Genomic DNA, 23097 nt, shown 5'->3' with positions numbered 1-23097 from the left:
CAGACCTGCCTCAGGTTTGCTCTGTACCCGCACCCCTAGTAGCTGCAAGTGGCAGTGCAGGGTTAGCACATTTGTCCTAGTGGCCTCCAGCTGAACACCCTGGATGCAGTCTTTCACACAGTCTGCAGGGCTTGGCTAGCATTTCTACTACTGTGTAGCAGCTTATGAAAAGAGGCAGGAGTGCCAAGCGCATTCCTGCTATGAAGAAAGGCTCCACTCCATTATCTGAGGAGTCCTCAGCCTGATTCCCTTTCAAGTCAGGATTTGACCCTCTCAGACATGGAATCCTCATCAATGCTTCAGATTGAACACATCACTCCTGCACCTAGAAGCAAGGCTTCGCTGTTCATGCATCACAAAATTAGTATTTGCAATTTCAACCATCAGCCCAGTTAGAAGATGTATTAGAAGTAGCATGGTCTAAACCAGGGGTCCTCAAACTATTTTGCTCTGGGACCCCATCAGACAATAAAAATAATTACGGGACCCCAGAAAGTTACTGCAGAAGATCACATAACATGTGTAGTCATCAGAGAGCACCTGCATGGCAGCATTGTGGAGGCATAACATGATGGGAAGAGTCTAAAATAAACAATTCAACAGATTTTTGAATAGTTGCAACCCCATACTGAGAAGGTCGGGACCCACTTGGGGGTCAGGACCCACAGTTTGAGAACCGCCGGTCTAAACCAAGGGTAGCCCTCGAGAGCTACCAACAGTTCATGTTTTCCAGCTCACCTCGCAGGTACACTCATTACTGACTGACACATTCTAAAAGATCCACAGGTGGAGCTAAATACTTCACTTGTGATTCTGTGAGGAGACCTGGAAAACGTTAACTGTTGGTAGCTCTTGAGGACTGGAGTTGGCTACCCCTGGTCTAAACTGTATCGGCTTCCAAAGTGGTTGACATCCTTTACTTCCCAAGGATAGGTGAAAATGGGAAGTCGCAGCTCCAGTAAACGCCCATGTGGCACATTTGTTACACTTCCATACTGGATACTTAATCTCTTAAAGAGCCTACGGATAGGAAGTTAGAGAATTTCCTTAAATCCGTTTATTCCGAAGAAGGAGCCATTACCTATCTTGCATTAGCTGCAGCCTGGCTGGCCAAGGCCATATTGGATTGGGCTGAGAAATTGTAAAAAGACCTCAGATGGAACGAGCCAACAGGAATTGCTGGCACATGTCCACAATATCCAAAGACAAAGTACATACCTTGGAGAGGCTGCTTTATAATCTGGCCTCAAAGGTGTTGGCTTCTACATTAGCAGCTAGGTGCACACTGAGGTTATGATCATGACATTCATATAATAATTCCAAAAAGGACTTATATATTTTCTGTGGCCTGAACAAAATTGTTTCTAGTAACATCTAAATACTCCTTCTTGCCTTCAATGGCTCCTACTAGGACAAAAACAAATGTTCATTCATTTCAGCCCTGGTGTAAAGTTAGAGCACAGGCTTCCTCCAGATTCTCCCCATAACCTAAGGCAGTGGTTCCCAACCCTGGTCCTCAAGTACCCCCAACAGTGCATGTTTTGCAGGTCTCCACACAGAATCACAAGTGCTATAATTAGCTCCACCTGTGGATCTTTTCAAATGTGCCTGAATAATGAGTGCACCTGCCGGGTGACCTGGAAAACGTGCACTGTTGGGGGTACTTGAGGACAAGGGTTGGGAACCACTGACCTAAAGCATCCAAGCCCCCTGCTAATCAATTCTGGGGGCTACCCAATGGCTAGCTCCCAAGAAATCTACAGGCTGATGGTTTGGGCCTCTACCTAGGAGATCCTAGAGTGGGAGGCTGACTTCTGTCCTTTGCTCCACAATGGTTGGAAACCACATCTGATGCATGGGTCAGAGGTGTGGTTTCCCAAGGATACGTTCTGTCTTTCACAGAACTGGAGGAAGGCAAATTCTCTACACCAGGCATGTCCAACCTTGGCCCTCCAGCTGTTGTGAAACTACACATCCCAGTATGCCTTGCAATAGTTTTAGCATTCCCTAATAGCAAAACTGTGGCAAGGTATGATGGGACTTGTAGTTTCCCAACAGCTGGAGGGCCAAGGTTGGACATGCCTGCTCTACACCAATCCAATACACTCCCTACTGAAATAGTATTATTTCGGTCCTGCAAGCTCAGCGAGATCAGGGGTTCTACATCACCTTATTCCTGGTCGACCAGGATGCATACTTGCACATTCCAAATAGACCGGACCACCGGTGATTGGTGAGATTTGCTGTCCTGCACGACCACTTTAAATTTCAAGCATTACCCTTTGGCCTGTCAACTTCCCCACGAGTATTCACCAAGGTGATGGCAGTCAACCTCCGCCGTCAGGGGGTTTGCATTGTGCCGTACCTCGATTATCTACTCCTGTTGGATGGTTCTCCAGGGCAGTTGCAGAACCATTTGTCGGTCACAGTAGCTCTTCTATAGTAACATGGCTGGAAGATCAATTGGAAAAATTAATCTCTGACACTTTTCCAAGTGATGCAGCGAATATTTTTTCCTCTGGACATTATACACTACCTGCAGGTCAGGATAAAAGTCTCTCCTTCATCACCACAGGGTCTTTACTCACACCTGTATAATAGGTCATGGGATCGAAGGTGGCCACCTTCAACATGGTGGAGTACACGCAGTTTCTCCACCATCACTCTCTCACATGGGGCCTTATTCTAGTTCACTCTTTCTGACAAAATCCTTCTTAAGCTGTGTACAAACACTTAGACTTTTCCCAAAATCGAATCCACATCGAATGGTTTTTAGGAAACTTTCGATCTGCATTCGATTTGATGCGCTCTCCCGTTTTCTCAAAATTGAAAAGAAAAATCTACTGTGCAGCCAAGGAAATCTCGAATTCGATCCAGTAAATCAAATGAGTACATTGTGCCTACACTGTGAAATTGAATCGAATGCAAAAGTACAGATCTAATGCCAAATTGTATGGGAAGATCTAATGCCAGATCTAATAGAACATCGAATCTAAAGCAAATCGAAGCGTGTGTACCCAGCTTTAGATGGATAAAACCATGTGCACTGCAGGGGGCAGATGTAAAATGTGCAGAGAGAATTAGATTTGGGTGAGTTATTTTGTCTCTGTGCAAGGTAAATACTGGCTGCTTTATTTTTACACTGCAATATAGATCTCACTTTGAAGTAAACCCCACCCAAATCTAATTCTTTCTGCACAAGTAACATCTGCCCCACCTGCAGTGCACATGGTTTTGTCCATCTAAGAAGGATTTTGTCAGAAAGAGTGAACTAGAATAAGGCCCATGGTGAGAGAACAACCTTTTCTCAGGTCGCATGTTTTGGATCCCAGACTAGATCCGTCTAACCAGAAGCCAGTCTGCGCAGCTAGGAAACTGTTTCTAATTCTCTGTGCACCTTTTACATCTGCCCCCCCCTGCAGTGCACATGGTTTTGTCCATCAAAGAAGGATTTTGTGAGAAAAAGTGAACTAGAATAAGGCCCATAATCACCTGGATGCGAGACACTATTTCAAATGAGGACTTTGTTTGAAAGACATATTGGAGTAACATTACAAGACTCCAGTTGCGACCAGAATGCTAAATGCCCATTTATGATAATAAATTCGCTTGGAATCCAGTCCAGACAATACAAACAAGCCAATCATTTGATTTACACAATAATTTGTGTAATGACACTCTTTGGTTATCCTTGTTGTTGGTCTGTAATTGACATGTTTTTATAGTGTTTTTTTAATAATTGAGGCATTATCAGTCTAGCATTTTATTAAACTACTGCTAAACTAATCATTCACTTTTTGCCAACTATTTAGCACTGCTGGTCCGGTGGGCTACATCCCCCGAAAAGGTGTGACAATGAATTGCTATATATAATATAATATTATTCAGATAGGGAGGAACTTGGCAGACTTGGCGGACTGGACCCAAGCACGGCACACATTTTTTTTTGCTTATGCCACATTGAGAACCGCCTATTCCCTGTTTTTAAGCAGTTGATGTTAGAGAAACAGTTAGACAAGCGCCCAAGACTAACCGTGTTGGTTATCCACTTTTCCAGCTTCTACCAAAGCTTACTGCAAGAAATGCCAATAAAATGTAAAGCAAGCCAAACAAGTAGAAAAGAATCATCAATACTTTATTATCAAACTGCTGGTAACAAGGTACAATGCTAGAAGGTCACCTAAGCTGTTGATGTTTTCCACTTGACTCTTGATGTAAAAATAAAGATTTTATAGCAGTCAGACTATATATTATAATTATATTCTTGTGTATCGTTCTCCTTTATAAAGTCATCTGAATGTGTGTCCACCTGAAAGTTTTATGATAGGAGCTGCACAGCAGAAAGTCCCTTGTTCCTTTTCCTAGTTACTAGCAACTATTAGCCGGTCCAGGTAAACAAGTCAGATTTAAAAATGGACTTTTTCAATGATGTCTGTGCAAGTCGCTTGTCCATGATTGTGGTGGCTGGATTATTACTGATCACTTTTTGTAGCCGTCCTGTGTACCAGGTTTAATATCTGTTCCTTCATAGAGAACTTGCTTTTTAATACCATCTTGTATTAGTCTTTGTTGAATCCTCATCTTTGCATGATTGTATCTACAGTACATCCTAAAAAAAAAAAAAAGTCTCAGTGCAAGTAATACCACAATTTGAGGTTAGTTTTAATCAAATAAAATTAATTAGCTAATATACCAACAAGATCATGCTAAACTCACTTTTCAAGACAACTGCAGTATATAGAACTCGCTGATATTCTGTGTGAAGAATCAGCCTACTTTATATTGTGACGACTCAGCATGTATTTCAGTCTTACCATTTAGTATTAGAAAACTGGGCTACTGGTTTGTCTGTGCATATCTATTCCTGCAGCATGGTCCTGGGCTTAAAGGCCCCCACACACTAGGCCGATTTTTACCGATAATCGTCAATAACCGGACGATTAATCGGCCGAAAATCGGACAATCGGCCAAAAAATCGTTCTAGTGTGTGGGGGCCTTTACGGTTTTAAATTCTCCACTCTTTCTGGTGCCAGCAAAAAGTCAGGATAAAATGTTATGTGCTCTGATTTAGTACTTCTTTAAAAGACACTTTAAACTCATCACTTCAGATTGTGTTTCTGCCCGATCTTTAAAAAGGCAATTCTTTTACTAGCAAGACATGGCTAGTAGAAGCATTGCCATTTTAACCCTTAGAGTGCCAACATCTCTGAGAGAGGTTCAAAATATCTGTATACAATTCCAGCATCGCCCACATTTATTATATAAATTCAAATGAAAAATGTTGTGTAAAAAAAATGATTAGAGGTTATAGGTCCTTATGATGAATAAAAATGTTTGCTTGGCTATTTTCACACCTATATTTGACAAACTCACTTGACACTTAAAGGGTTAAATATTCAGTAGAAACACAATGTGAAGTGAGGGGTTTTACAACCCAACTTCAGAAATAAACCACAAGATCTCTGACAAAAAAAGATTGGATATACAGTCACTCAATGCTAAATTAGGAATAATCCCAGAATAAGGGCAAGTTTTGGATTGCACATTAAATTAGAAAGTTTTTTTAAGTAAAGGCAATTTATCTTGTATACAATATCTTGTGATTGTTTTGCATCAGATATATTGCAGGCAATTTATCTTACTGCATACACTTGTACCATACAATTTACCTGATGGGCTGTACTACAGGGTGTTAGGGGGGCTGGCCTAAATAGGGCTATTTAAAGCTATGAAGAAGAGACTAGTAGCTACCCTACTTATGGGGCAGATTCGGATGCGTTCGTTCGGTCTGAAAATTTACAGTCCGACAGATTATTGGCCAGCCGTGCATGCGCACAAAGCCAGCGAAAACACAGGCATTGCCTGGATGTTGGGAGGGAGGGTCACTGACATCAGGGCCATCTCAGCACCGTAAATACTAACCTGGAGAATACGGCAGCTTAGTAAATGTGCTGTATTCTCCATTCGTATTTTCAGACGATCCCGGTTGTACCCATTTGCACAGGCGATCAGCCGTGATTAGCCATATTGCTGAATTTGGCCAGTAAGTCAGCAGAAAATAAGTCTGCAAAATACTCCTTATTTTCCAGGCATATTTGGCTGATGCCTGCACGGATCAATCAGATCTGTGCAGGCTTCTCTGTGAAATAAAATAGAGAAGTAAATCAAATAATACAAACAAAACAGTGATAACAAGGGCTCATTGTCCTGGTACAAAAGAAATACACGGGGGGGGGGGGGGGTGGGGTGGGGTGGTGGTGGTGTGTGAAGAGCTGGGGTCCTCCTTTATTTCTATAATGAGCACCAGGCTCATGGCCTAGTCCTGGTTCCCATAATATGGCGGGCAACAGGGAGTAGGGGTCCCCCAAATTTCAGAAACCAGCACCGGCTCAAACAGCCAGCGATGCCATGCTACAGCCGGGGGACACTTTTTACATAAGGTCACCTGGCTAAAGCATGATCACTATGGCTGGTCAGCCCGGACAGGGTCCCCAGGGGAATGGGGACCCCGCCAATAAGGGGCACCTTGGGGCTGTCCCCGCCACCACTGATGCCATTGTAATAAAAATATAAAAGCATTGGTGGACAGTGGCCACATGGATTTTCTCCTGTATCCATGGTTCATGGCTGCTGAGCTGCCGCTGGGTAGACGGAGGCATGGCCACTTAGCGGGGAGGGAGGTGCAGGAGAGGAGGCTGGACTCAGAGGAGACCTCGCAGCAGCGGCGATGTCTCGCATGGCCAGCTGCGGAGGTCTGATGACCTGTGACGGATTTCACGCAGGTCCAACCAAGGAGGTGTGATGCAATGCGCATGAGATTGTCCATTGCATCGCACCTCTTGTCATGTGCATGCAATCTGGGCATTGTACATGCAATTTATCACTGAAATCGCATGTAAATTGCATGTATAGCGCCCCAGTGTATGGGGGCCTTAATTTTATGCAAGAGACAAGCACACTAAATCATATATATATATATATATATATATATATATATATATATATATATATATATATATATATATATATATATATATACAAAGAAGATCAGGGTGCGCTAAGGTAAATTACACAACTTTCTCATTAAAACATAAATATTTAATAAAAAGCCTCTGATAAGGCTTAGAATAAATCCCACCTTCAATGTTTTTTTCCTCTTTTTCTTTTCTTGTTTCATATAATTCACACCAAGTGTACATACTAATGTTGTATTATAATCGCTATCTATGGTAAAATCATCTAGATGTAAATGAGACGGTAATGAACTAACGGGAGTTGTAATAATAGTATTTTTTCGATCCCTTCCCCCGCCCCCCCCCTCCCCCCAAGGTGTGGGTTTTTTTTTTTTTTTTTTTTTTGAGACTCTAGGGACTGGATCCCTATAAAGAATAGTCTAATAGTCCTTCACTGTATCACTAGGTACATTTATAAATAAACTAGATACACTAAATTAAATATAATCTCTATAATATAGATTCACTATGACTGAATGTACCTCACGCTTTATAACTAAGCATTGCAGTTACATTCCTACTGTGCACTTTTGGAGCACATAGAGACACCATATTAAGTATAACTGAAACCCCTATCAGTACACTATATTTATCACATAAAAGCACTAAACGTAAGGTTAGTTTAATTAAAGTAATATGAAACAACTTTATTGGTATTTTGGATCCAGTCCGTTTTATTGGGGATTCAGCACATTGGCAATCTTAGGGTGTTTTGCGTTCCAATGACATTAAAAATGGCAGCCATTTGGAACGCATTTAGATATATTAGTTTATAGATATATTTTTCCCTTAATAGGGTTTCACTAGCTATGAGGGTCTTAGCATTAGCGTATATAAGGACCACCATATACATTTCTAGTTTTTCAGGTATGAGAAGCGGAGCTTCTTAAACACAGCGCTATTGCGTGTCAACTTAGGAAAATGGCGCTGCTTTGAAACGCATGCTACTTCCGGATTTATTAGATCACAGTTTTCATTACTAAGTCATTGGCGGACCAGCGACCTATCACAGCACATTCACGCTCACCAGTTTATATTCAATACAGGAGCTTTTTTTTTTTTTTTTTATTATTATTTTTTTTTTTTTTTATCAGCACACAATGCTATTCTAATATTGGATTCTCTTGTCCTGTTATCTGAGCCTTAGGGTCTCATTAAAGGTCTTGGCAATTGTGTTTTAACACACAGGCTTACTTTCATTGGGGACACCTGGGATTAATTTATACAGGAAGTGATGTTTTCTCCCTGGGTCCTTATATAGCCCTTTTTCCACACCAGCAGTCATTCTGCATTTGGATCCACTAGAGTGAACTTCTGGCCTCCCAGCCTTATGTAAGTACTTAACCTTATGCCCTCCCTTTTTTGGGAAGTTTGAACTCCTGTTTTTTATTATGGTCTCATATTGGGCATTTATGCCTCATTGTATGTATTCCTAATGGGGGAAAAAAAACTTTTTATATTACTAGATTTTTTTGAAGCTGCTCATTGGTCCTTGATGTTAACACCGATATAAAAGGTGTGAGAAACGTGATCCTTGGTGACATACGCCTGGACTATTGCATTTTTTGTTCCGATATTTGGCGATATGTAAGTCCTTTGAAAAATACCCCTAACTATCATTAGGTGTTGGTGGTGGTTAAATATAAGTTGATATTGTCTGACTCGGCCACCATATATGTCTCTCCATTTAGATTTACATCTGTGCAACTTTAGCTGAAGTACACAGCTATTTATTTGGTCATTTAGAGACGCTCCAAGAAGGTACAATTTTTATACCCCAATTTTATTATATGTGATGTGCATTTTTCTGATGCAGTAACAGATGATGAATAAGTACCTTACTATCATGTATGTCCCTTTATTCAGATATATATCTGTATGGGTCTTGCTTGAATACAATATCTATGGTTTGACCAATTGGATACACCCCTAGAAGGTACTCTTTTTCTTCAATGTCTATATAAGGATCTTTTCGGTGGATGTTAAATGCACACATGGAATCCTTATATTTGTTAAAAATGTGTTTTTTTTAGACACGGTGGAAAATATCTGTATACTGTTTAAAAAAAAAAAAAAAAAATATATATATATTTGTATCAAGATAATTTTGAACTATCAATTGTTCTGCCTCTCCTTTGTCCTCTTCATCTTTTTCGATTACCTCATCTTTGTGTAGAAATACGTATTTTTTATATGCATTCTGCTGTTTTATGCATTATGTTGAATTTATGTTTATCATTTGCAGTGCTATCGCACCTTATTTCAATCAACATCCAAAGCGCCCCTGATGAAGTCACGTGGGTGACGAAACGCGTTGGGCCTGTTCCATACTGTGGATTGTTAAATTATTCTATGAAATGGCTGTGTAACTCTTTTTGATTTGATTTATTCTAAGCCTTATCAGAGGCTTTTTATTAAATATTTATGTTTTAATGAGAAAGTTGTGTAATTTACCTTAGCGCACCCTGATCTTCTTTGTATTTCTGTCCGTCCCGGGTCTCAGCTAACAGGGATCCTTCAGAGGTGCAGCTTTGGGCTAATAGGGCGCGGTGTTGGGTACCCCTTGCCTTTCTTATATATATATATATATCAAACGATCCAAGCAGGCAGTGGCACTCCGTGGACTTAGTAAAAAAGATTTAATAAGGGTGACCGACGTTTCGGCGACTGGATACCCCTTTGTCAAGGTGTACAACCTACATATATACATATATACACACACACATATATATATATATATATATATATATATATATATATACACACACACACAGAAGAGGATGAGGGGTCCTCTTAATGTCTTGAAGTTTTCTCAATTAAAATATTTATAGAAACATTACAATCTGAGTTATTGGTTAACCAAGGTCTGAGATCCAGCTCTAAATTCAAAACAGAGCCATCAATTTTTGAACCTGACTTTCTTCCCTAGAGATTCCCCCTGGACACTTCTAGAACTCTGCGTGGAAGAGAGGACTACTTGCAGGTTAGGCCAAAAGCAAAGGTTTCCTTGAATGCTCAGAAAAGATCTGAAATGTGCAAAACACTTTGTTATCTGACCATCCATGTAAAGCTGTGTACACACAGAGCAATATGATCGCTGGCAATATATTGCTAGCAATATATTGCTCAGCAATCATATTGCTCAGTGTTTTCAGAGATGGTCGCTGATGAAAATGACACCCTGCCAGGAGAAGAGGCAGGGGAACTTGCTGGTTGAAGAGCAAGCTCCTCCAACCATCGACCATTAGGGGACTGAGAACGGGAGCACGCACCCGGCGATTTATCGCCAGTGCACACTCCAATCACTGGCAATATGGTCGCTCAGCGACCATATTGCCAGCGATTTTATGCACCTTACTTTATGTATATTATACAATCAATCACTGGGAAATCTGTTAATCCATTCCTGGAGCAAACAAGGAATCCAGATAAACAGAGTAGTAAATGTAATGGATGTTACAAACATACAACACATATCACATAAAAAGTTCAATATACATAGGCGAGAGGGGTGTGACTTTGTTGATACATTATGTTGGTGCTACTTACTGTTGCTCACTGCTTGTGAACATGAGCCATGTTTTCATATGTGAATATAAACCTGGAAATTGTACACAGTTACACACTGCTATACAAGTAAAATAACTGTGTGGCAGCTCTATATACACACAAGATTATGTAGCGGTGTACACTAAATAAACAGCAGAAAAAAATATTGGAATACATGTAAACATTTAACCGAGCTAAGAATTTCTACTTAAAATAACTGTTGCTCTTATTTCATTATTAGTATACACTAGACAGAGAACCTTACCAACTGCCCAGTGTAGTAAGAATGAATCCTCCAAACGCCAAGTCACAAGAACGTCTGACTCTGCCTATAAGCACAAAAAATACTCAAATGAATACATGAGCAAGCAGAATTTCATACCAGCACGAGTTCAGCTATAGGGGGGTATGCAATGGGACATGGGAAATAGCGGCGGCTCCCTAATCAATGCTGTCATTAACGACAGCACTGATGCAGGTTCACGGCAGAAGGGGCCCGACTTCAGCAGCTGTCGGGCCCATTCTGTCAATAACGGCCACGGATTGTCGTTATCCGGGCCGCAGATCGACAATTCACATCCACGCCCCCTTTGCATCCATCGGCAGGCGAGACATTGAATCCCATCTGTCGTTATGCGATCGATCTGACCGCAAACAGGCCAGGATCATGGCTGTCGGCGGGGATCGACAGCCGTGATCCCACATTGCATACCCCCCATAACCTTAAAAAGACACAGAGGAATAAAAATAACCAAATGTAAATATCATTTAAAAAGTTAATACTTTTATTAAGTTATAAGTACAATTTATATTAGAAGTACATGCTACAATTTATATTAGAAGTTCTGTGAATGCACCTCTATGTACCCACAAAATATATCACATTTTGGGTCGAAGTATATTAACAGGAAACCCTGTTTCGCAATATTTATGCAATAAGAGATGACAACAAATCTGAGCTCATCCTCTACGGCTGGGGTAGCCAACCCTAGTCCTCGAGAGCTACCAACAGTGCATGTTTTGCAGGTCTCCTCACAGAATCACAAGTGAGCTAATTAGCTCCATCTGTGGATCTTTTGAAATGTGTCAGTGATTAATGAGTGCAGCTGTGCAGCAGCTAGGTTGTCTGGAAAATGTGAACTGTTGGTAGCTCTCGAGGGCTAGGGTTGGCTACCACTGCTCTACGGTATCCAAGGACATAAACAGACGGCTACACAGTCTGGTCGGGTTGCTGAACTCTGTATTATACATATATTATTCACATAAATGAATACATATAATGCATCACTTGGGTACTATATCGTGAATCACTACACATTTTCGGGAAGATATATCACTCTGTGGGGGACAGTTTCTAAAGGTTCGAAAAATGAAAAGAGGTGATGTTGGACGTGGGAGCGCACATATACACCAATATGGGCCAAATGCCAGTCTGATCTGTCCAACAGGACGGCATATCCCTCAGACTTTGTGTACCCAGCTTAATATTTTCACATATGATAACTTACTTGTTGCAAGAAAATGGCTAACACCAACCAGTAAAGACCCAACAGACCCATAGAGAACAGATTCACGTGCACATGGAGTCTTTTTTACATCAAGAATCCATAACAACTTGAAAGACTAAAAGGGACAAAACAACAGAAGGCAACAATTAATATAATGTCTCACCAATAAATAAATCTAAATGATCTACATATGCACATTATTATACAGACACTGACTCAGCACCGCTGTGGGACTGGAGGGTTAGGGACAGGCTGCGGGATGGTTACAGGGCAGAAGAGAAATGCGCACACAGGGGCGTGTGGAAGATTACACAGAACGGTTACAGTATAGATGATAGACAATGTCTAGGCTTACAGTCACTAGGTCATACTTACCTACTTTTGAAAACTAGTTTCAGTGAGATTATGGTTGGTCGTTGAATTTTGCATCGCGCCCCATTGAAAGGGTGTGTCATGCTCTACTTAAAGGGCGTGTCTAATTCCATATATGGAGAGATTGTGAAAAGAGATTGCGAACATGGCACTAAGAAGCGTGGATGTATACTGCTACATCTGAGAATGATCTGGTAAAATGACTTTTATTCAAATGAGCACCAAAGCAATTAGTAAGAGGTACTATACTTGGTAAAGTGCTGGGAAATGGTGCTGATGATTTAAAGTTAATGTATCTATCTCTCATTCCTTTTTTCCCTAAACAGTGTAATGTGGGCTAGGGGAAATGAGGGCGATTGCTAGACTAATGAGGGAGAGAGGGAGATTGCTGCTATTTCAGGGAGTCTCCTGTAGAATGCAGGAGGGTAGGCAACTATGCACTAGGTCGAACACTAATGGTCCGCAGTGACTAGGTTGACACCGAAAAAGGGTCAACAGAAGCAAGTGTCTATGTAATCGTACATTGACTTGCTTGCCATGCTTCGGGCATGGTGCCTCACTGCACTCTGCACACGATTATATTCCCACTCTATGCCCACTTGGATAGTATGGTATGAAAACCAAATTTTTTAAAAAACATCATGAAAAACTGATGTCGACCTTTTGACTGTCGACCATAAGCTTGTGTCAACCTAAGGTATGTCAACACTTTTTAGATGTCAGCCTAGACATTGCCTATCCACTAACTGCATAACCACTGAACTAGTGACTCCCAGCAAATGATGTATTCAAACTAGTAGACATTCAATAGATTTTGAATCTAAAACTTGATTAAAGCGTTTCTTTGGTTAAACTAAAAATCAGGGACTATGTAAAAACCGGACCGGACTAAACCCCGGACTGCTGGACAGGACATCAAAATCTGCAGTCCGGAGCTTGTAGGGTCCGGTCCGGGGGGTGTCCTGTCCAGGGGTGTCTTGTCCGGGGGGTCCCTGTGATAGCTATCACCAGGGACATGGGGGAGGGGAGATTACAGCCTCCCCGGGTGGTCTGGACCGTCCGGTTTTTGCTACATGCCCGGACCATACAGGGAGGCTTTATTCTACCCCCCTTCTCTACCTGGTGACAGGTGTGACAGGCAGCCCCCCCGGACAGGACACCCCCGGACAGGACACCCCCCAGACCGGAGGCTACAAGCTACAAAATGCAGAGTTTGATGTCCGGTCTGGCGGTTTTGTGTTGGTCCGGTTTTCACAAAACCGGTCCAACACAAAACCTCCGGACCGCCGGACCGGACATCAAACTCTGCATTTTGTAGCTTGTAGCCTAGGTGTCCTGTCCGGGGGTGTCCTGTCCGGGGGGGGGGCTGCCTGTCACCAGGTACAGGAGGGGGGGGTAGAATAAAGCCTCCCTGTATGGTCCGGGCATGTAGCAAAAACCGGACGGTCCGGACCACCCGGGGAGGCTGTAATCTCCCCTCCCCCATGTCCCTGGTGATAGCTATCACAGGGACCCCCCGGACAAGACACCCCTGGACAGGACACCCCCCGGACCGGACCCTACAAGCTCCGGACTGCAGATTTTGATGTCCTGTCCGGCAGTCCGGGGTTTAGTCCGGTCCGGTTTTTACATAGTCCCAGCAATTCAATACACCGACCCATTGAGTGAAATATGTGACAGGTCTTCCTGTTTGAACTCTTTCTGACTCTACGAGGCTGAAGTTGGCTTCTTATTCGGCCAGCTTCTTATTCGAGCTCCAGCTTCTTATTCGAGCTCCAGCTTCTTATTCGAGCTCCAGCTTCTTATTCAGAACAATCACTTTTACAAGGGTTAATGAATCATGGACCAAAAATGTGACTGCAGAAATCAACACAGGGGGGTTGCCTACATATGACCCACTTGCAATTTCTTTTGACCAACAATGATTTGGGCAGAAAATGGGCACAAAAATGGGCATGGGTCCCAGATATCATTTTGAATAAGTAGCTGGTGTCCTGCAAGGGTTAAACAGCGTTGGTCAAAAAATATTACACTGGAAACCCACACAGGGGGGTCACTTACATATGACCCACTTGCCATTTCTTTTGACCAACAAGGATTTGGGCAGAAATAGGGCAGTAAAGTGGGCATGGGTCCCAGAATTATCATTTTGAATAAGTAGCTGGTGTCCTGCAAGGGTTAAACAGCGTTGGTCAAAAAATGTTACACTTGGAATCCACACAGGGGGGTCACTTACATATGACCCACTTGCCATTTCTTTTGACCAACAAGGATTTGGGCAGAAATAGGGCAGTAAAGTGGGCATGGGTCCCAGATTTCATCATTTTGAATAAGTAGCTGGTGTCCTGCAAGGGTTAAACAGCGTTGGTCAAAAAATATTACACTGGAAACCCGCACAGGGGGGTCACTTACATATGACCCACTTGCCATTTCTTTTGACCAACAAGGATTTGGGCAGAAATAGGGCAGTAAAGTGGGCATGGGTCCCAGAATCATCATTTTGAATAAGTAGCTGGTGTCCTGCAAGGGTTAAACAGCGTTGGTCAAAAAATATTACACTGGAAACCCACACAGGGGGGTCACTTACATATGACCCACTTGCCATTTCTTTTGACCAACAAGGATTTGGGCAGAAATAGGGCAGTAAAGTGGGCATGGGTCCCAGAATCATCATTTTGAATAAGTAGCTGGTGTCCTGCAAGGGTTAAACTGCATTGGTCAAAACATATTACACTGGAAACCCACACAGGGGGGGTCACTTACATATGACCCACTTGCCATTTCTTTTGACCAACAAGGATTTGGGCAGAAATAGGGCAGTAAAGTGGGCATGGGTCCCAGAATCATCATTTTGAATAAGTAGCTGGTGTCCTGCAAGGGTTAAACAGCGTTGGTCAAAAAATCTTACACTGGAAATCCGCACAGGGGGGTCACTTACATATGACCCACTTGACATTTCTTTTGAACAACAAGGATTTGGGCAGAAATAGGGCAGTAAAGTGGGCATGGGTCACAGAATCATCATTTTGAATAAGTAGCTGGTGTCCTGCAAGGGTTAAACAGTGTTGGTCAAAAAATGTTACACTGGAAACCCGCACAGGGGGGTCACTTACATATGACCCACTTGACATTTCTTTTGACCAACAAGGATTTGGGCAGAAATAGGGCAGTAAAGTGGGCATGGGTCCCAGATTTCATCATTTTGAATAAGTAGCTGGTGTCCTGCAAGGGTTAAACAGCGTTGGTCAAAAAATATTACACTGGAAACCCGCACAGGGGGGTCACTTACATATGACCCACTTGCCATTTCTTTTGACCAACAAGGATTTGGGCAGAAATAGGGCAGTAAAGTGGGCATGGGTCCCAGAATCATCATTTTGAATAAGTAGCTGGTGTCCTGCAAGGGTTAAACAGCGTTGGTCAAAAAATATTACACTGGAAACCCACACAGGGGGGTCACTTACATATGACCCACTTGCCATTTCTTTTGACCAACAAGGATTTGGGCAGAAATAGGGCAGTAAAGTGGGCATGGGTCCCAGAATCATCATTTTGAATAAGTAGCTGGTGTCCTGCAAGGGTTAAACTGCATTGGTCAAAACATATTACACTGGAAACCCACACAGGGGGGGTCACTTACATATGACCCACTTGCCATTTCTTTTGACCAACAAGGATTTGGGCAGAAATAGGGCAGTAAAGTGGGCATGGGTCCCAGAATCATCATTTTGAATAAGTAGCTGGTGTCCTGCAAGGGTTAAACAGCGTTGGTCAAAAAATCTTACACTGGAAATCCGCACAGGGGGGTCACTTACATATGACCCACTTGACATTTCTTTTGACCAACAAGGATTTGGGCAGAAATAGGGCAGTAAAGTGGGCATGGGTCACAGAATCATCATTTTGAATAAGTAGCTGGTGTCCTGCAAGGGTTAAACAGTGTTGGTCAAAAAATGTTACACTGGAAACCCGCACAGGGGGGTCACTTACATATGACCCACTTGACATTTCTTTTGACCAACAAGGATTTGGGCAGAAATAGGGCAGTAAAGTGGGCATGGGTCCCAGAATCATCATTTTGAATAAGTAGCTGGTGTCCTGCAAGCGTTAAACAGCATTGGTCAAAACATATTACACTGGAAACCCACACAGGGGGGTCACTTACATATGACCCACTTGCCATTTCTTTTGACCAACAAGGATTTGGGCAGAAATAGGGCAGTAAAGTGGGCATGGGTCACAGATGTCATTATTTTGAATAAGTAGCTGGTGCCCTGCAAGGGTTAAACAGTGTTGGTCAAAACATAATACACTTGGAATCCACACAGGGGGGTCACTTACATATGACCCACTTGCCATTTCTTTTGACCAACAATGATTTTGGCAGAAAATGGGCACAAAAATGGGCATGGGTCCCAGATATCATTTTGAATAAGTAGCTGGTGTCCTGCAAGGGTTAAACAGCGTTGGTCAAAAAATATTACACTGGAAACCCACACAGGGGGGTCACTTACATATGACCCACTTGCCATTTCTTTTGACCAACAAGGATTTGGGCAGAAATAGGGCAGTAAAGTGGGCATGGGTCACAGATGTCATTATTTTGAATAAGTAGCTGGTGCCCTGCAAGGGTTAAACAGTGTTGGTCAAAACATAATACACTTGGAATCCACACAGGGGGGTCACTTACATATGACCCACTTGCCATTTCTTTTGACCAACAATGATTTTGGCAGAAAATGGGCACAAAAATGGGCATGGGTCCCAGAATCATCATTTTGAATAAGTAGCTGGTGTCCTGCAAGGGTTAAACAGCGTTGGTCAAAAAATGTTACACTTGGAATCCACACAGGGGGGTCACTTACATATGACCCACTTGCCATTTCTTTTGACCAACAAGGATTTGGGCAGAAATAGGGCAGTAAAGTGGGCATGGGTCCCAGATTTCATCATTTTGAATAAGTAGCTGGTGTCCTGCAAGGGTTAAACAGCGTTGGTCAAAAAATATTACACTGGAAACCCGCACAGGGGGGTCACTTACATATGACCCACTTGCCATTTCTTTTGACCAACAAGGATTTGGGCAGAAATAGGGCAGTAAAGTGGGCATGGGTCCCAGAATCATCATTTTGAATAAGTAGCTGGTGTCCTGCAAGGGTTAAACAGCGTTGGTCAAAAAATATTACACTGGAAACCCACACAGGGGGGTCACTTACATATGACCCACTTGCCATTTCTTTTGACCAACAAGGATTTGGGCAGAAATAGGGCAGTAAAGTGGGCATGGGTCCCAGAATCATCATTTTGAATAAGTAGCTGGTGTCCTGCAAGGGTTAAACTGCATTGGTCAAAACATATTACACTGGAAACCCACACAGGGGGGGTCACTTACATATGACCCACTTGCCATTTCTTTTGACCAACAAGGATTTGGGCAGAAATAGGGCAGTAAAGTGGGCATGGGTCCCAGAATCATCATTTTGAATAAGTAGCTGGTGTCCTGCAAGGGTTAAACAGCGTTGGTCAAAAAATCTTACACTGGAAATCCGCACAGGGGGGTGACTTACATATGACCCACTTGACATTTCTTTTGACCAACAAGGATTTGGGCAGAAATAGGGCAGTAAAGTGGGCATGGGTCACAGAATCATCATTTTGAATAAGTAGCTGGTGTCCTGCAAGGGTTAAACAGTGTTGGTCAAAAAATGTTACACTGGAAACCCGCACAGGGGGGTCACTTACATATGACCCACTTGACATTTCTTTTGACCAACAAGGATTTGGGCAGAAATAGGGCAGTAAAGTGGGCATGGGTCCCAGATTTCATCATTTTGAATAAGTAGCTGGTGTCCTGCAAGGGTTAAACAGCGTTGGTCAAAAAATATTACACTGGAAACCCGCACAGGGGGGTCACTTACATATGACCCACTTGCCATTTCTTTTGAGCAACAAGGATTTGGGCAGAAATAGGGCAGTAAAGTGGGCATGGGTCCCAGAATCATCATTTTGAATAAGTAGCTGGTGTCCTGCAAGGGTTAAACAGCGTTGGTCAAAAAATATTACACTGGAAACCCGCACAGGGGGGTCACTTACATATGACCCACTTGCCATTTCTTTTGACCAACAAGGATTTGGGCAGAAATAGGGCAGTAAAGTGGGCATGGGTCCCAGAATCATCATTTTGAATAAGTAGCTGGTGTCCTGCAAGGGTTAAACAGCGTTGGTCAAAAAATATTACACTGGAAACCCACACAGGGGGGTCACTTACATATGACCCACTTGCCATTTCTTTTGACCAACAAGGATTTGGGCAGAAATAGGGCAGTAAAGTGGGCATGGGTCCCAGAATCATCATTTTGAATAAGTAGCTGGTGTCCTGCAAGGGTTAAACTGCATTGGTCAAAACATATTACACTGGAAACCCACACAGGGGGGGTCACTTACATATGACCCACTTGCCATTTCTTTTGACCAACAAAGATTTGGGCAGAAAAAGGGCAATAAAGTGGGCATGGGTCCCAGAATCATCATTTTGAATAAGTAGCTGGTGTCCTGCAAGGGTTAAACAGCGTTGGTCAAAAAATATTACACTGGAAACCCACACAGGGGGGTCACTTACATATGACCCACTTGCCATTTCTTTTGACCAACAAGGATTTGGGCAGAAATAGGGCAGTAAAGTGGGCATGGGTCCCAGAATCATCATTTTGAATAAGTAGCTGGTGTCCTGCAAGGGTTAAACAGTGTTGGTCAAAAAATGTTACACTTGGAATCCACACAGGGGGTCACTTACATATGACCCACTTGCCATTTCTTTTGACCAACAAGGATTTGGGCAGAAATAGGGCAGTAAAGTGGGCATGGGTCCCAGAATCATCATTTTGAATAAGTAGCTGGTGTCCTGCAAGGGTTAAACAGCGTTGGTCAAAAAATGTTACACTTGGAATTCACACAGGGGGGTCACTTACATATGACCCACTTGCCATTTCTTTTGACCAACAAGGATTTGGGCAGTAATAGGGCAGTAAAGTGGGCATGGGTCCCAGAATCATCATTTTGAATAAGTAGCTGGTGTCCTGCAAGGGTTAAACAGTGTTGGTCAAAAAATGTTACACTTGGAATCCACACAGGGGGGTCACTTACATATGACCCACTTGCCATTTCTTTTGATTAACAAGGATTTGGGCAGAAATAGGGCAGTAAAGTGGGCATGGGTCCCAGAATCATCATTTTGAATAAGTAGCTGGTGTCCTGCAAGGGTTAAACAGCGTTGGTCAAAAAATGTTACACTTGGAATCCACACAGGGGCGTCACTTACATATGACCCACTTGCCATTTCTTTTGACCAACAAGGATTTGGGCAGAAATAGGGCAGTAAAGTGGGCATGGGTCCCAGATTTCATCATTTTGAATAAGTAGCTGGTGTCCTGCAAGGGTTAAACAGCGTTGGTCAAAAAATGTTACACTGGAAACCCGCACAGGGGGGTCACTTACATATGACCCACTTGCCATTTCTTTTGACCAACAAGGATTTGGGCAGAAATAGGGCAGTAAAGTGGGCATGGGTCCCAGAATCATTATTTTGAATAAGTAGCTGGTGTCCTGCAAGGGTTAAACAGTGTTGGTCAAAAAATGTTACACTTGGAATCCACACAGGGGGGTCACTTACATATGACCCACTTGACATTTCTTTTGACCAACAAGGATTTGGGCAGAAATAGGGCAGTAAAGTGGGCATGGGTCCCAGAATCATCATTTTGAATAAGTAGCTGGTGTCCTGCAAGGGTTAAACAGCGTTGGTCAAAAAATATTACACTGGAAACCCACACAGGGGGGTCACTTACATATGACCCACTTGCCATTTCTTTTGACCAACAAGGATTTGGGCAGAAATAGGGCAGTAAAGTGGGCATGGGTCCCAGAATCATCATTTTGAATAAGTAGCTGGTGTCCTTGCCATTTCTTTTGACCAATGATGCCCAAATCCTTGTTGGTCAAAAGAAATGGCAAGTGGGTCATATGTAAGTGACCCCCCTGTGCGGGTTTCCAGTGTAATATGTTTTGACCAACGCTGTTTAACCCTTGCAGGACACCAGCTACTTATTCAAAATGATGATTCTGGGACCCATGCCCACTTTACTGCCCTATTACTGCCAAAATCCTTGTTGGTCAAAAGAAATGGCAAGTGGGTCATATGTATCTGACCCCCCTGTGTGGATTCCAAGTGTAACATTTTTTGACCAACGCTGTTTAACCCTTGCAGGACACCAGCTACTTATTCAAAATGATGACATCTGGGACCTATGCCCACTTTACTGCCCTATTTCTGCCCAAATCCTTGTTGGTCAAAAGAAATGGCAAGTGGGTCATATGTAAGTGACCCCCCTGTGCGGGTTTCTAGTGTAATATTTTTTGACCAACGCTGTTTAACCCTTGCAGGACACCAGCTACTTATTCAAAATGATATCTGGGACCCATGCCCATTTTTGTGCCCATTTTCTGCCCAAATCATTGTTGGTCAAAAGAAATTGCAAGTGGGTCATATGTAGGCAACGTCCCTGTGTGGGTTTCAAGTGTAATATGTTTTGACCAACGCTGTTTAACCCTTGCAGGACACCAGCTACTTATTCAAAATGATGACATCTGTGACCCATGCCCACTTTACTGCCCTATTACTGCCCAAATCCTTGTTGGTCAAAAGAAATGGAAAGTGGGTCATATGTAAGTGACCCCCCTGTGTGGATTCCAAGTGTAACATTTTTTGACCAACGCTGTTTAACCCTTGCAGGACACCAGCTACTTATTCAAAATGATGACATCTGGGACCTATGCCCACTTTACTGCCCTATTTCTGCCCAAATCCTTGTTGGTCAAAAGAAATGGCAAGTGGGTCATATGTAAGTGACCCCCCTGTGCGGGTTTCCAGTGTAACATTTTTTGACCAACGCTGTTTAACCCTTGCAGGACACCAGCTACTTATTCAAAATGATGATTCTGGGACCCATGCCCACTTTACTGCCCTATTTCTGCCCAAATCCTTGTTGGTCAAAAGAAATGGCAAGTGGGTCATATGTATCTGACCCCCCTGTGTGGATTCCAAGTGTAACATTTTTTGACCAACGCTGTTTAACCCTTGCAGAACACCAGCTACTTATTCAAAATGATGATTCTGGGACCTATGCCCACTTTACTGCCCTATTTCTGCCCAAATCCTTGTTGGTCAAAAGAAATGGCAAGTGGGTGATATGTAAGTGACCCCCCTGTGCGGGTTTCCAGTGTAATATTTGTTGACCAACGCTGTTTAACCCTTGCAGAACACCAGCTACTTATTCAAAATGATTATTCTGGGACCCATGCCCATTTTTGTGCCCATTTTCTGCCCAAATCATTGTTGGTCAAAAGAAATTGCAAGTGGGTCATATGTAGGTAACCCCCCTGTGTGGGTTTCAAGTGTAATATGTTTTGACCAACACTGTTTAACCCTTGCAGGACACCAGCTACTTATTCAAAATAATGACATCTGTGACCCATGCTCACTTTACTGCCCTATTACTGCCCAAATCCTTGTTGGTCAAAAGAAATGGCAAGTGGGTCATATGTATCTGACCCCCCTGTGTGGATTCCAAGTGTAACATTTTTTGACCAACGCTGTTTAACCCTTGCAGGACACCAGCTACTTATTCAAAATGATGACATCTGGGACCTATGCCCACTTTACTGCCCTATTTCTGCCCAAATCCTTGTTGGTCAAAAGAAATGGCAAGTGGGTCATATGTAAGTGACCCCCCTGTGCGGGTTTCCAGTGTAACATTTTTTGACCAACGCTGTTTAACCCTTGCAGGACACCAGCTACTTATTCAAAATGATGATTCTGGGACCCATGCCCACTTTACTGCCCTATTTCTGCCCAAATCCTTGTTGGTCAAAAGAAATGGCAAGTGGGTCATATGTATCTGACCCCCCTGTGTGGATTCCAAGTGTAACATTTTTTGACCAACGCTGTTTAACCCTTGCAGGACACCAGCTACTTATTCAAAATGATGACATCTGGGACCTATGCCCACTTTACTGCCCTATTTCTGCCCAAATCCTTGTTGGTCAAAAGAAATGGCAAGTGGGTCATATGTAAGTGACCCCCCTGTGCGGGTTTCCAGTGTAATATTTTTTGACCAACGCTGTTTAACCCTTGCAGGACACCAGCTACTTATTCAAAATGATATCTGGGACCCATGCCCATTTTTGTGCCCATTTTCTGCCCAAATCATTGTTGGTCAAAAGAAATTGCAAGTGGGTCATATGTAGGCAACGTCCCTGTGTGGGTTTCAAGTGTAATATGTTTTGACCAACGCTGTTTAACCCTTGCAGGACACCAGCTACTTATTCAAAATGATGATTCTGGGACCCATGCCCACTTTACTGCCCTATTACTGCCCAAATCCTTGTTGGTCAAAAGAAATGGCAAGTGGGTAATATGTAAGTGACCCCCCTGTGCGGATTCCAAGTGTAACATCTTTTGACCAACGCTGTTTAACCCTTGCAGGACACCAGCTACTTATTCAAAATGATGATTCTGGGACCCATGCCCACTTTACTGCCCTATTTCTGCCCAAATCCTTGTTGGTCAAAAGAAATGGCAAGTGGGTCATATGTATCTG

The 23097-nt window shown here is 42.8% G+C and overlaps 1 protein-coding gene and 1 long non-coding RNA gene across 4 annotated transcripts in view; one reads left to right on the top strand and one right to left on the bottom strand.

Moving 5' to 3' along the window:
• Positions 1 to 4114: 4114 nt before the first annotated feature.
• The window catches only part of COX20 (cytochrome c oxidase assembly factor COX20), a 28002-nt gene continuing 9019 nt past the window's right edge, over positions 4115 to 23097 (bottom strand). The window contains exons 2-4 of the mRNA XM_083176234.1: positions 12071 to 12185; positions 10828 to 10891; positions 4115 to 4609 (exon numbers count right to left, since the gene is read on the bottom strand). Coding sequence (XP_083032360.1) covers positions 4480 to 4609; positions 10828 to 10891; positions 12071 to 12185 — 309 coding nt within the window. The 3' untranslated portion in view covers positions 4115 to 4479. The remainder of the gene's footprint in view (positions 4610 to 10827; positions 10892 to 12070; positions 12186 to 23097) is intronic.
• LOC146063657 (uncharacterized) lies at positions 7049 to 9595 on the top strand. 3 transcript variants are annotated; one of them, XR_014471637.1, is made up of 5 exons: positions 7049 to 8345; positions 8480 to 8600; positions 8705 to 8774; positions 8880 to 8949; positions 9259 to 9594. It is a non-coding gene; the product is annotated as an uncharacterized LOC146063657 (long non-coding RNA). The 3 variants fall into 3 exon arrangements; XR_014471636.1 differs by having other exon boundaries at positions 8480 to 8774; positions 9259 to 9595; XR_014471635.1 differs by having other exon boundaries at positions 8480 to 8949; positions 9259 to 9595.

Source organism: Crinia signifera, chromosome 3 (assembly GCF_055691185.1).
Source record: "Crinia signifera chromosome 3, ASM5569118v1, whole genome shotgun sequence".
In the NCBI taxonomy this organism is placed as follows: Eukaryota; Metazoa; Chordata; class Amphibia; order Anura; family Myobatrachidae; genus Crinia; species Crinia signifera.
The sequence above is the reverse complement of the archived record's forward strand: the minus strand, read 5'-3'. Positions and strand labels throughout refer to the sequence as shown.